The sequence below is a fragment of the Rana temporaria genome, chromosome 8, assembly GCF_905171775.1.
Source record: "Rana temporaria chromosome 8, aRanTem1.1, whole genome shotgun sequence".
NCBI classification, from domain to species: domain Eukaryota; kingdom Metazoa; phylum Chordata; class Amphibia; order Anura; family Ranidae; genus Rana; species Rana temporaria.
In genome coordinates this window covers 18,000,087-18,013,735 of record NC_053496.1, presented here as the reverse complement: position 1 = coordinate 18,013,735, position 13,649 = coordinate 18,000,087, and the positions used below count along the sequence as shown (strand labels likewise).

At 43.2% G+C, this 13,649-nt stretch overlaps 1 protein-coding gene across 2 annotated transcripts in view; it reads left to right on the top strand.

Moving 5' to 3' along the window:
- Positions 1–13,649, top strand: part of INPP5A (inositol polyphosphate-5-phosphatase A) — a 599,826-nt gene that overhangs the window by 520,607 nt on the left and 65,570 nt on the right. For both annotated transcript variants that reach the window (XM_040361359.1, XM_040361360.1), the window contains exon 12: positions 12,395–12,468. In XM_040361359.1, coding sequence (XP_040217293.1) covers positions 12,395–12,468 — 74 coding nt within the window. The remainder of the gene's footprint in view (positions 1–12,394; positions 12,469–13,649) is intronic.

Genomic DNA, 13,649 nt, shown 5'->3' with positions numbered 1-13,649 from the left:
GGGTTGGTATATTGGTCAGTCATCAGTGCCACTCGCAGGTGACGGCAGCCCCACAAGCAGCACCTTCTAAGCGGACATCATATGACGTCCACTCAGGACGAAAGTCCCAGCCATCCGTCTGTTTAACCATTACCCGACGGCCGTACGACTTTATACGGCCGCGGGGTGGTTCTGAATCTCTAACAGGCCGTGTTTTTACGGCCTGCGCGCGCAGTCAGCGGCGCGCGCGTGCTCGCCGCATCGCTGAGATGCTGATGCGAGTGCCTGGCGGCCGTGATGTCCGCCAAGCACTCGGGATCTGCGGCTACAGGGACAAGACTTGGAGCTCTGTGTGTAAACACAGAGGTCCATGTCCTGTCAGGGGACAGAGGAGACCGATCTGTGTCCCTTGTACATAGGGACACAGATCGGTCACCTCCCCCAGTCACCCCCCTCCACACAATTTAGGGAAACACATTTAACCCCTTCCCCACTCCCTAGTGTTAACCCCTTCAATGCCAGTTACAGTTATACAGTAATTAGTGCATATTTATAGCACTGAATGTGAATGGCACCAAAAATGTGTCAAAAGTGTCCGATGTGTCCGCCATAATGTCGCAGTCATGAAAAAAATGCTGATCGCCGCCATTAGTAGTAAAAAAAAAAAAAAAAAATCTGTCCCCTATTTTGTAAGCGCAATAACTTTTGCACAAACCAGACGCTTCTTGCGATTTTTTTTTATTATATTTTTTTTACCAAAAATATGTCGAAGAATACGTATCGCCTAGACTGAGAAAAAAAATGTTTTTTAAAAAAAATTGGGCTATTTATTATAGCAACAAGTAAAAAATATTGTTTTTTTTTTTCAAAATTGTCGCTCTATTTTTGTTTAAAATAAAAACCGCAGAGGTGATCAAATACCACCAAAAGAAAGCTCTATTTGTGGGGAAAAAAGGACGCCAATTTTGTTTGGGAGCCACGTCGCACGACCGCGCAATTGTCAGTTAAAGTGACGCAGTGCCACAAGCTGAAATTTCACCTGGTCAGGAAGGGGTATATGTGCCCAGTAAGGAAGTGGTTAAGGCTGGCTTTTTTTTTGTGTAAGTGTGTGTTTTTCATTTGTACTAGCATTTAGGAGCATTTGAGGTTTTTTTTCCTACAAAAAAGCTCTAAAAACTCAAACTCAAAACATGTTTTTTTTTTTTTTTTTTCTGTCTCTAAACGATGAGCTTAAAAGATGCCTCTGCGACCTATTGTGCGTGGACACATTGAATAACTTTTTTTTTCGCTTCTACAGGTAAAACATAAACTCCTCTAGGCAGCAGCATTTTTAAAGCCAGTGTGCATGGACCCTAAATCGTTGTTTAAATCCCACTTGGGCAATATTGTTATGAAATTAGTTAAATAGTTGGGTGCCTGTACAAGTTGCAGAGTGTTCAGAGATGGATGACAATCTCTGGATTAAAACATAATTGGCTAGATCAGGCCATCCCATGTCTATGGGCACTTTTAATTAAGTTAGTTTAGCCCTTGAATATTCTGTGCTAACAAATGCCTGTTCTTTACTGTTACCAAATGTAAATGAAGCATAATTTTAAATAATGTTGCAGTAAATTCTCCAGGCATAAGTCCCATGTGGCGAGATGTTAAAAGACAGTGCAGAATGATTAGGTCTTTATTTAACACTCCAAAGAAATTTGGTGTAATGGTGTTTTTTCACCCTTTTCTCCAATCCTAAACTTCATTTCCCTTGCACAGCTGTGAATTCCCCAGTGCATGCTGGCGATGGGTTTGATAAATGCTGCTAATATCACCTCCTGATCTAACAATGCTCTGAGTTTGGTCCGCAGGTCTTGATGAGTAATTGCTGTTGTTCTACTCCAATGACTGAATTAAGTTGCCCTGTTATAAAGGGTTCATACTACAGTGATTTCAGCCGAGACAGCTCATGGCCATGTCCCAGTGGACAGTGACCTTTTGCAGGGTATCTTTCTACTTCCAGATAAAATGGCCTAAATTGTTTTCTATTGACTGAGGCATCTTACTTTGTCTGTTAAAGCTATACTGTATAGCACATGGCCACAGTTAGAATTTATCCAGTGTACTGATGTTTTAGGCAACAATCAGTCTGAGCTGTAAATATACAGTATGGCCCGGATTCACAAAGCACTTACGCCGACGTATCGCGAGATACGTCGCGTAAGTGCAAATATGCGCCATCGTATCTATGCACCGTGCTCACAAACGGAGATAAGCCTAAAAATAGGCTTCATCCGACCGACGTAACTTGCCTACGCCGGCGTATCGTGGGTGCATATTTACGCTGGACGCAAGTGGCGCTCCCATTGATTTCCTATTCAAATATGGAAATGAGGGAGATACGTAGATTCACGAACGTACTTGCGCCCGGCACATTATATACGCGGTTTGCATAAGTCGTACGTCCGGCGTAAAGTTATTCCCCATATAGGAGGCGCAACCCATGCAAAGGTATGGACCAGGGAACACAAGCCGTCGTATCTTATGTCGTTTACGTTGTACGTGAATATGACTAGGCGTAGGTTACGTTCACGTCGTAGGCAGTGATCCGTCGTATCTTAGGGAGTAGTTCCAAAGTGATTCTGAGCATGCGCAGTGGGATGCGTCCACGGGACGGTGCATGCACCGTTCGTTATTCGTATCTTTATGGCGCTCGGCCCATCATTTGCATGGGGTCACGCTTCATTTGCATAGCTCACGCCCACTTCCACTTACGACGACTTGCGCCTAGGAAACCCAGCGCAGATTTGGCAGCACTGGCTTTGTGAATCCAGTGCTTGCCTCTCTGCGCTACGTCGGCGTAGCGTATATGAGATACGCTACGGCGGCATAAATATGCGCCGATGTATGTGAATCCGGGCCTATCTGTATAAGGGAATCCTATGGTCACATATTGTTAACTTTCAATATCACTTTGCTGTTTCTGTATTTTTATGTTCATATTTCATATACATAATTTTAGTTTAACTCCTGTTTATATGTATCTGTGCACTCTTATGTTTACTTATTTGTTTTACGGATTTTATAAAGTTCAAATATATAGTATTTGCCGTGGGGATAAGGCGACCCCCCTAATTTTCCAGCTAAAACGGTTTTGGAATATTCTCGCCGTATAAGACGACCCCCTTCTGACTAGTCTGTCTAGTACCTTGGGGAACATACTAAAACGGCAATAATAAGTCTGTGCGACTATTGTGAAGCAATGCTGCAGTGGTAAATACTTCACGTGCCTAGCAAAATCCACTGATGGGGGAGAACCAATGTGTGAAGAGCCAGATGAAGGGTCAGGTGGTTGAAACCAAAGCTCCGGTGGTGGATGGCGAGATGGCCGTGGAAGGAAGAGGAGCCGAGGAGTAGCCGCATTCGGTAACCTACTGTATACAGTATATCGCCCTGAGCTATTCACGGCGAGCCATGTATTCTATTAATGAATACAAAGCCTGCTCAGATTGGCTTTGAGATTCGGAAAGGCGCTGGCTGATGACCTCTGCCAACCTCTGCCAATCCGAGCAGGCTTTATATTCATTAATACATCGCTCGCTGTGATTGGCAGAGGTTGGAACATCAGCCCGCGCTTCTCTGACTCTCAAAGCCAATCCGAGCAGGCTTTGTATTCATTAATAGAATACATCGCTCGCAGTGATTGGCTCAGCACGATATACTGTATGTAGCCAAAGCTACATACAGTAATAATGCACATACAGCGGGTGTACCGGCGTATAAAACGACCCCCGATTTTTGGGGATTTTTTTTTAAATATAAAAGGTCGTCTTATACGCCGGAAAGTACGGTACTCCCCCCCCCCCCCCCCACACACACACACACTTTTTTGGACATTGGACCCATCACATTAGTTTATGCCCCCAAATCATCTTACAATTTGATATCCCTACTGACATGATGCGTATCAGCAGATATTATAGAGTCAATTTGTATAGCTTTTTAACTTGGATGCTGAGGAAATCTTCACAAACATGGGAATAATGTACAGACTCCATGAAGAGGGTGTCCTGGGAAGGGTGGAGCTAGGGCAGATTCAACCTTGCACAGTGCAAAGCATAATCCTCTTAGTTTCTAAAAGTCAAAACTTGTCTACACTTCCTCTCACTAGACTGATGAGAGGGAAGTGTCATGGCTAGGGAACTTTTTCGGGTCTCCTAACAGAGGGGAGACATTTGACAGGTAAGGATACATTCAGGAGGCATCTATATCCTTATAGATCAGCACTATGGCATTAGTTTATAAAGGATGAGAGTGGGTTTACATCCACTTTAGTTTTTTTCTTTTTCTTTTTGTTTTTCTTTTCTTGGTATACCTTCACATTGACATACATGCAAAAGAAAAGGAAAAATCGAATTAAACCATTACCGGTCCTATCTCTCGGTTTACCCTCCTCCAACAATGCAAGGTCAGCACTCGCTAGTAGGAGTTATCCCTATTTGACTGCAAAAGTGCAAATATAATTTAAAGTATAACTAAAAGCAAACATTTATTTTTAGTTTTGGATTAAGTGGAGATGGATTAGTAGTACACCTGCCAGGTTTATATTGCTGACTGTGCCCTCGTTAAGGAGATTTCCCATCTATATTTGTCCTGCGCACCATTATCAATAAAAGTGAAAGTAAAAGAAAATCCCAAATTTTGGGTAAAAGTTACCACGTTCGTTTTATTTTATCCTAATTCTTGTTAAGAGGGGTATATGTGCTTCTGAGTGTTTCAAGATAAAAATGTATCTTAACTTGAAATGGCGTTATATATGAAATATAAGTGTAGTATGGGAGATCTCCATCTCAAAGGATCCAGCAGATTAGAATTTCTCATTGTCCATGCTTATATATAGACATAATATGGCAGCATTCTCGGCATTAATGTGGAGCTTGCCTGAAATGTATTGGTTAGTACAGTGTTTTCTCAACCTTTTTTCAGTCAAGGCACCCTTTAAAAATTATGGACGGTCTTGGGGCACTTCATTCCAAGATGTAAAATTGATTCTAATGGTTTTGCATAACGCAGAAAAATCCATACAAGTAGGACACCCAACGTTTAGGGGTGATGTATTCTTCCAAATCAAATACAGTAAAACCTTGGTTTAAAAGCATTTTGCAAGACAAGCAAAATGTTTAAATAAATGTTGACTTGATATGCAAGCGATGTCTTGATATACAAGTAGCCTCATGTCACAACTGAGTATAAAAGGGAAGAGAGGAGCCTCTAAGTGTAGCAATATGGTTACATTTATTGAAGGTACAACATTTTGCTACACTTAAAGGGTTAGTAAAGGAAAAAAAGTTTTTACTTTAAAATGACAAACATGTTATACTTACCTCCACTGTGCAGTTAGTTTTGCTCAGAGTGGCCCCGATCCACATCTTCTGGGGTCCCTCGGCGGCTGTCTCTGGTCCTCCCCGCAAGTACTGACCACAGTCATGCGAGAGCTCGCATGGTGGTGAGCCACTCACTATCACTCTGCCCCGCCCCTCGGCGTGCCGCGTCACTGAATGTGATTGACAGCAGCACCAGCCAATGGCTGCGCTGCTCTTAATCCATCCGCTCTAGCCAATCAGCAGCCAGGCTGAGCGGCGAAGAGGATCTCGGGACCGCGCGCAGGACTTTCTGTGCGAAGGAAAATGCTGACATAGTATAATAACGTCTGGTAATATTTATTGAAGTAAAAAAATGCACTCACATGTTGGTAGAATAAATAGTGCGTGTTAAAAATTGCTGTAGCCGGCCGGATATCACTAACCGCTGTCCTTCCTGATAGCAGCGAGGTAAACTGTGGTGACGTCAGCACGCCGCTCCTCCCTACGCCGTTTCGTCAAAATACTGACTATTTCCAGGGGCACTCCAGCGGATAGTGATAGCTGGCCGGCTACAGCAATTTTCAACATGCACTATTTATTCTACCAACATGTGAGTGCATCTTTTTACTTCAATAAACATTACCAGACGTATACTATACTATAATATTATGTCAGCATTTTCCTTTTTGGGTCATCTGCACTGAGGAGATACGCTTGACAACACAAAGGTTGAATGCAAACACATACAGTGGACAAGGGATCCCAGGAAACCCTCAGTAGGGCTGCTGGCCACACGCGCATGTGATCTCATTACCGAGATCAACTCGTTTTGGTAAGCAGATAAGATATAAGAGGTGGAGGCTACTTTCATCTATCCTGCTAACTGGCACAATTTCATCTGGACCTGCTCAGCACCCATTTGGATATGTTTGCACTTTTCCTATAAATAATTCTGAACCTCTTGGGACTTATTTACATACTGTGGACTACTTGTCATTTATCACTTCAATATATCACTATTAAGTTCACGCTTTTAAGTTATATTTTTGCACAGGTGATTTTTGCTCACATATTGTGTTTGCATATTCATATGTATTCCTTATCAATTGGTTTTTATCACTAATGGTTTTATATGCAGCGCAGCTTATTTTCCATTTATCTGTTCTATATGTTTATATCTGACATTATAGCTGCTGCAGCATTATTCTTAATTTCACCTTCATCACAACTGTGATTTTATTGTTCACTTTATATGAGACCTGTGCAGTATACTCCTAAAATTTTCACTTGTAGAAGGATGCTATGCAGGCGACAGACATCCTCCATATTAACTGGTGATGCCATTGGTCGTTAGGGCGCTGTCGTCTAGAACGTTGTAATGGTGCAGGGAAGAGAGGAGCCTCTAAGTGTAGCAATATGGAAACAGGTGGCTTTGTGTAACTAAAAGGGAGCTTTATCCGCACGTTGGCTTGTATACAATATTTGGCAAATTTTTAGGCAATTTGCCAAGGCACCCCAAAAGAAACCTCAAGGCACCCTGGTTTAAAGGCTGGGCTAGTAGATGGGGACCGGCAGATGGTTCTGTGTAGGACTGACATGGTGTGCGTTTTAACCACTTAAGACCCGGACCAAAATGCAGCTAAAGGACCCGGCCAGGTTTTGCGATTCGGCACTGCGTCGCTTTAACAGACAATTGCGCGGTCGTGCGATGTGGCTCCAAAACAAAATCGGCGTCCTTTTTTTTCCACACATAGAGCTTTATTTTGATGGTATTTGATCACCTCTGCGTTTGTTTGTTTTTTGCGCTATAAACAAAAATAGGGCGACAATTTTGAAAAAAATGCTATATTTTTTACTTTTTGCTATAATAAAATATATAAAGAAAAAAAAATTTCCTCAGTTTAGGCCGATACGTATTCTACCTATTTTTGGTAAAAAAAAAATCGCAATAAGCGTTCATCGGTTGGTTTGCGCAAAATTTATAGCGTTTACAGAATAGTGGATAGTTTTATTGCATTTTTATTAATAATTTTTTTTTACTACTTATGGTGGCGATCAGCGATTTTTTTCCGTGACTGCGACATTATGGCGGACACTTCGGACAATTTTGACACATTTTTGGGACCATTTAAAATACATTGGCCCAGATTCAGGTAGATCGGGGCAATATTTGCGTGGGCAAAGAGCAAAGATTTTTCTCTGCGCCCACGCAAATATTTCGATTTGCCCGCGATTCACGGAGCAGTAGCTCCGTAAATTGCGCGGGCGCTATGCTAATTAGCCCTGCGTAAGGGCACCTAATGTAAATGATCCCGCCGGGGGCGGGAATCATTTAAATTAGGCGCACTCCCGCGCCGAGCGAACAGCGCATGCTCCGTCGGGAAACTTTCCCGACGTGCATTGCGGCAAATGACGTCGCAAGGACGTCATTTGCTTCTAAGTGAACGTGAATGGCGTCCAGCGCCATTCACGAATCACTTACGTAACCGACGTGAAATTTAAATTTCACGAGCGGGAAGCGCAGCTATACTTTAGCATTGGTTGCCCCTGCTATTAGCAGGAGCAACCTTGCGCTAAAGTTGCCGTACGGAAACTCCGTACCTTGCGTGCCCAGGGCCCGCGCAACTTTTGTGAATCGGTGGTAGTATGCAATTTGCATACTATACGCCGATCACAATGGCCGCGGCCAACGCAAGAATGCAGCCTGGGATATGAAGGCATAAGGAGGCTTATGTCTGTCATATCCTAGGCTGCATTCGGTGTAACGAGGTTCCTGAATCAGGAGCACTCGTTACACCGGAGCAAGTAAGCCCTTGCGCCGCGCAACCTATGGTTGCGCGGGTGCAAGTGCTTCTTGAATCTGGGCCACTGTTTATTGTGAAAATGACAGTTGCACTTTGGGAGTTAACCACAGAGGGCGCTGATGGGGTTATGTGTGACCTCGTGTGTTTACAACTGTATGGGGGTGTGGCTGTAGGCGTGACGTCATCGATTATGTATCCCTATAAAAGGGATCACATGATCGATGACGCCGCCACAGTGAAGAACGGGGAAGCCGTGTTTACACATGGCTCTCCCCGTTCTTCAGCTCTGGGGACCGATCGCGGGACTCCAGCGGCAATCGGGTCACGGAGCTTCGGACCACGCGCCCGCGACCCACGGCTGGACAATAGCACAGCACGTACGTGCATGTGCCCAGCCGTGCCATTCTGCCGACGTAAATGTGCAGGAGGCGGTCCTTAAGTGGTTAAAAGATGTCAACATGGTTACTTGTTAAGCTGTGGTGGGTACTGTGTTTTCTATTCTCTTAGGCCTCGTACACATGACCGAACATGTCTGCTGAAACTGGTCCGCGGACCAGTTTCCGCGGACATGTCCGACCGTGTGTAGGGCCTAGCGGACCGGATTCCTGGGCTAGCGGACAGGTTTCCAGTGGACAAAAGTTTCTTAGCATGCTAAGAAACTTGTCCGGTGGAAACCTGTCCGTCGGACATGTCCGATGGTTAGTACAACTCATCGGAAGTGATTCGACGCATGCGTGGAAGCATTGAACTTCTGGATTCGCGCACGTCGCCGCGTCATCGTCGCCGCCACGCCACCACGTATTCTGTCCGCGGGGAATTTTGTCTGATGGTGTGTACACACATCAGACCAAATGATCCCAGCAGACATGTCCGATTAAAACGGTCCGCGGACCGTTTTCATCGAACATGTCTGGTCGTGTGTACGAGACCTTACCATCTCTCTTCTCCAGTTCTTAATTGTTTTTTTTTACTATGAATCTAATGTGTGTTACAGCTTGATAATCTATAAACACAAGCATGTTGAGTCAAAAAGTGTGTAAAACTTGCCATCTGTGAAACCTAAAATATGTAGTAGAGAGATGTCCATCTTGCCCAGAAATCCCAGACCTGGGCTCTCTAGAGATGACAGCAGCATGGTGGCCTACGTAATCACCAATGCAGGTGGCTCAGGTAGCTGCTTTTCACACAGATAATTAATGCGTACAAGTAGCTACTAATTGCACATCTCAAAAATGATTTATGTGCTGGCAAGGGGCAAAAAAGGACAAAATGTAATTTCAGAACCTCCACCACTACAATGGTATCAGCACAGCTGTGAGATGGGATGTGATTAATGATTGTTAAGTAAATACAGAGCAGCCAGAGGAGTCTCGGTTCTGCTGACACAAATGCTTGGTGAGGAAGTGGCACTAGCTAAGTAAAGCGGATGTTATGCCTTTCTGCTCCCTAGGAGGCATTGAGCATATATGAACATCTTCTACATATTAAAATGCTGTAATGTAGATCTTTATAGGCAGATCTCTCCTTACAAGACATCCCTGAACCTTGGGCGATTTCTGGTATAATTGTAAACAGAACGTACAATATACATGAATGCGTTGTGGTGTACATTTTGTAAGGTATAGATGTTTGTGGTCGGACGTTGTTCACATCTAGGGATGGTAACCTGCTCATTTTCATATCTTTTATAATTGTACTTGAATATTTTTTTTTCATTTACATGTTGGGGCCATCCAACATATAATTTATATGTGTGCAATTCTGCACTTAGGTTGGTAATGTGTCAAAGAATGATAATTAAAATCAGAAAAATCTCCTAGCACAGGTTTAAAGATACACAACCTTCAGCAAAGTAAATTATAGTGTGCAGCGATAATATACAAGAAGTATATTCATTAACAAATATACATATACAGTGCCTTAAAGTATTCATACCTCCTTGAAATTATCCACATTTTGTCATGTTGCAACCAAAAACGTAAATGTGTTTTTTTGGAATTTTATGTGATAGACCAACACAGTGGCGCATAATTGTGAAGTGGGAGGAAAATTATAAATGTTTTTCAAACTTCTTTACAAATATGTGAAAAGTGTGGGGGGCATTTGTATAGCGCCCCCCCAAGTCAATACTTTGTAGAACCCCCTTTCTCTGCAATTGCAGCGACAAGTCTTTTTGAGGATGTGTCTACCAGCTTTGCACATCTAGAGAGGGACATTTTTGCTCATTCTTCTTTGCAAAATGGCTCAAGCTCTGTCAGATTGGATGGAGAGCGTCTGTGAACAGAAATTTTCAAGTCTTGCCACAGATTCTCAATTGGGTTTGCGTCTGGACTTTGTCTGGGTCATTCAAACACATGCATTTACTTTGATCTAAACCATTCCATTGTAGCTCTGGCTGTATGTTTAGGGTCGTTGTCCTTCTGGAAGGTGAACCTGCGCCCCAGTCTCAAGTCTTTTGCAGACTCTAACAGGTTTTTTTCTAAGATTGCCCTGTATTTGGCTCCATCCATCTTCCCATCAACTCTGACCAGCTTCCCTGTCCCTGCTGAAGAAAAACATCCCCACAACATGATGCTGCCACCACCATGTTTTACTGTGGGGATGGTGTGTTCAGGGTGATGTTAGTTTCCCGCCACACATTTGTGGAGAGCATGACTAATAGTTGTCCTGTGGACAGATTCTCCCCCCTGAGCTGTGGATCTCTGCAGCTCATCCAGAGTTACCATGGGCCTCTTGGCTGCTTCTCTTATTAATGCTCTCCTTGCCCAGCCTGTCGGTTTAGGTGGACGGCCATATCTTGGTAGGTTTGCAGTTGTGCCATACTCTTCATTTTCGGATGATGAATGAATGAATGAATGAAAACTTATATAGCGCAGCACATGCGAACTTAATCGCCTCTGGGCGCTTGTTGTTCCTGTCTCCTTTGGTATCAAAAGAGATGAGTCTTGATCTTTCTCCTGAACGTCAAGTGGTTCTCCTCCAACCGAATGCTGGTTGGTAAAGCGTTCCATAGTCTAGGCCCTTGGACCGCGAATCTCCTTTCTCCTTTGGACTTGTATCTGGCTTTGGGTATCTGGAGGAGATTTTGATTGGTGGATCGCAAAACGCGATTGGGATTATGAGCTTTTATTTTTTCGCATAGATAATGGGGAGCATTCCCATAGATACATCTATGCGTTAGACAGAGTGCTTTAAAGGGGATTCTGTCTTTTACTGGATTGAACAGTGTTCTGTTGTATTTTATTATAACCCAACCCTGCTTTGAACTTCTCCACAACTTTTATCCCTGACCTGTCTGGTGTGTTCCTTGGTCTTCATGATGCTGTTTGTTCATGAAGGTTCTCTAACAGACCTCTAAGGGCTCAACAGAACAGCTGTGTTTTTGGACTCTTTTTTTGCTAATTAGGTGACTTCTGAAGGCAATTGGTTCCACTGGATTTTAGTTGGGGGTAAAGGGGGCTGAATATAAATGCGCACCAGACTTTTCAGATATTTATTTGTAACGAAAAAGGAAAACCATTTATAATTTTCCTTCCAATTCACAATTGGGTGCGACTTTGTGTTGGTCTATCACATAAAATCCCAATAAAATACTTTGACGTTTTTGGTTGCAACATGACAAAATGTGAAAAATTTGAAAGGCAAAAGTTCAGGTGACCAAAGTTCAGTCAATCCAGTGACATTCAGTGCTCAAAGAAATGTCCACAAGAGTGCAGGAGGTGTTTCAAAGCTCCAAAAGAAGCACCTAGAAGTCCAACAGATAGGAGTGAGGCTGTATGCTTAGCAGAACCCAATGGCTCTCAAATAAATGAGAATGTCTGCATTAGGAGATGCAATCCTGCCAATCCCTCCAGCTGCACTCCCATATACCAGGAACATGCAAGATATAAGCTCTCAAAGCTGCAGCAATGGTAACATCCTCAATGCACTATGTCGCATTAGGCACCGTCAATGACGAAATGCGTTGGTCAGTGTCCAATGTGACATCATCACGCAAAGCGTCCACCGAACAGTCTCGCTTGATTTGGGATAAAAGCACAGAGAAAACATGAGGCAGTATTGTGGATTCTTGTTTCAAAATAGATTCATTGGGTTCAACAGCCACTTTTCTGTAACAGTCCAAGGAAATATTTACTTGTAATCAAAGTTCAGTGACGTGGTCTCTGTAAAATTTCAGCTGAAAATGTGGAAAGAGTGTTAGTACTGCATGTATGCTGAATATACTATATTTAATGCATATTAATTCTTTCTCAATTTTTTTTTTTGCAGCTTTTAGAGTTTGACAAAGAGTTATCAGTCTTTAAAGACAGATTATATGAACTGGACATCACATTTTCTCCCAGGTAAGAACTGATACGTTTTGTTAAAAATCCAGCTTTGCAACTTGGGGGACAATTTTTTTTTTTTTACTTTTGATGATACAATTGCTTCATTAAAGAGGAAGTAAACCCTCACGATTTTTTTTTTAACACCTGCAAGAGAAAGGCATAATGAGCTAGTATGCACAGCATACTAGCTCATTATGTGGCACTTACCTGAGATCGAAGCCCCCCCGAAGTCCTCCTCTGTCCCATCCACCGCCACCGCCATGTGCCCTGAAGCTTCTTACTGTTTTCGCGGCTCTGGCACTGTGATTGACCGGAGCGGCGATGACGTCACTCCCGCGCATGCGCGCCGGACCAGCAGATCCCCGCGCATGTGCGAAAACACGGCATTAACCCGAATAATGGCATTCACAAAAACGGCACGCTCGGTGCACCTGCCCCGTTGTGTACGGCGCGAATGCGCCGTAGACATTGATGCCCATTTTTGTGAAAATATCTCCTTAACCGTGTAGGTTAGGGAGATATTTCTTGCACCTACAGGTAAGCCTTAATCTAGGCTTACTTGTAGGTGCAAGTTGTGTAGTTGGCTTTTCAAACACTTTGATGTGTGGCTTGTAATTGATACTTTTCAGGTTTACAGGTGTAAAGTTCCATGACTTATTTTGGCATATGTTCTTTTTCTTGATTTTGCACAGACAGTGGTAGGCCTCAGCAAACAAATATATAGATATAGATATATATATATATATATATATATATATATATATATATATATATATATATATATATATATATATACATATCTCTATATATAGATATAGATATATAGATTAGATATATAGATATATATATAGATTAGATATATATGTGTGTGTATATATGTATATATATATAACCGTATTTATCTGCGTATACCGCACACTTTTTTGCCCTGAAAATCAGGGCAAAATCGTGGGTGCGCGGTATGCGCCGATACCCGCTTTCCCGCGCCGAGTTTGAATACTGCGCTGACATATACCGAGCGCAGTACACTCGGGTATAGTCGGGCAGTCTCGGCTCCTTTCGCGCTCACGTCCTGGACGTACAGGACGTCAGCGCGAGAGTTGCCGGGCCTGCCCGACAATACACGAGTGTACTGCGCTCTGTATATGTCGGCGCAGTATTCAAACTCGGCGCGAAAAACGAGCGGGGAGGACGCC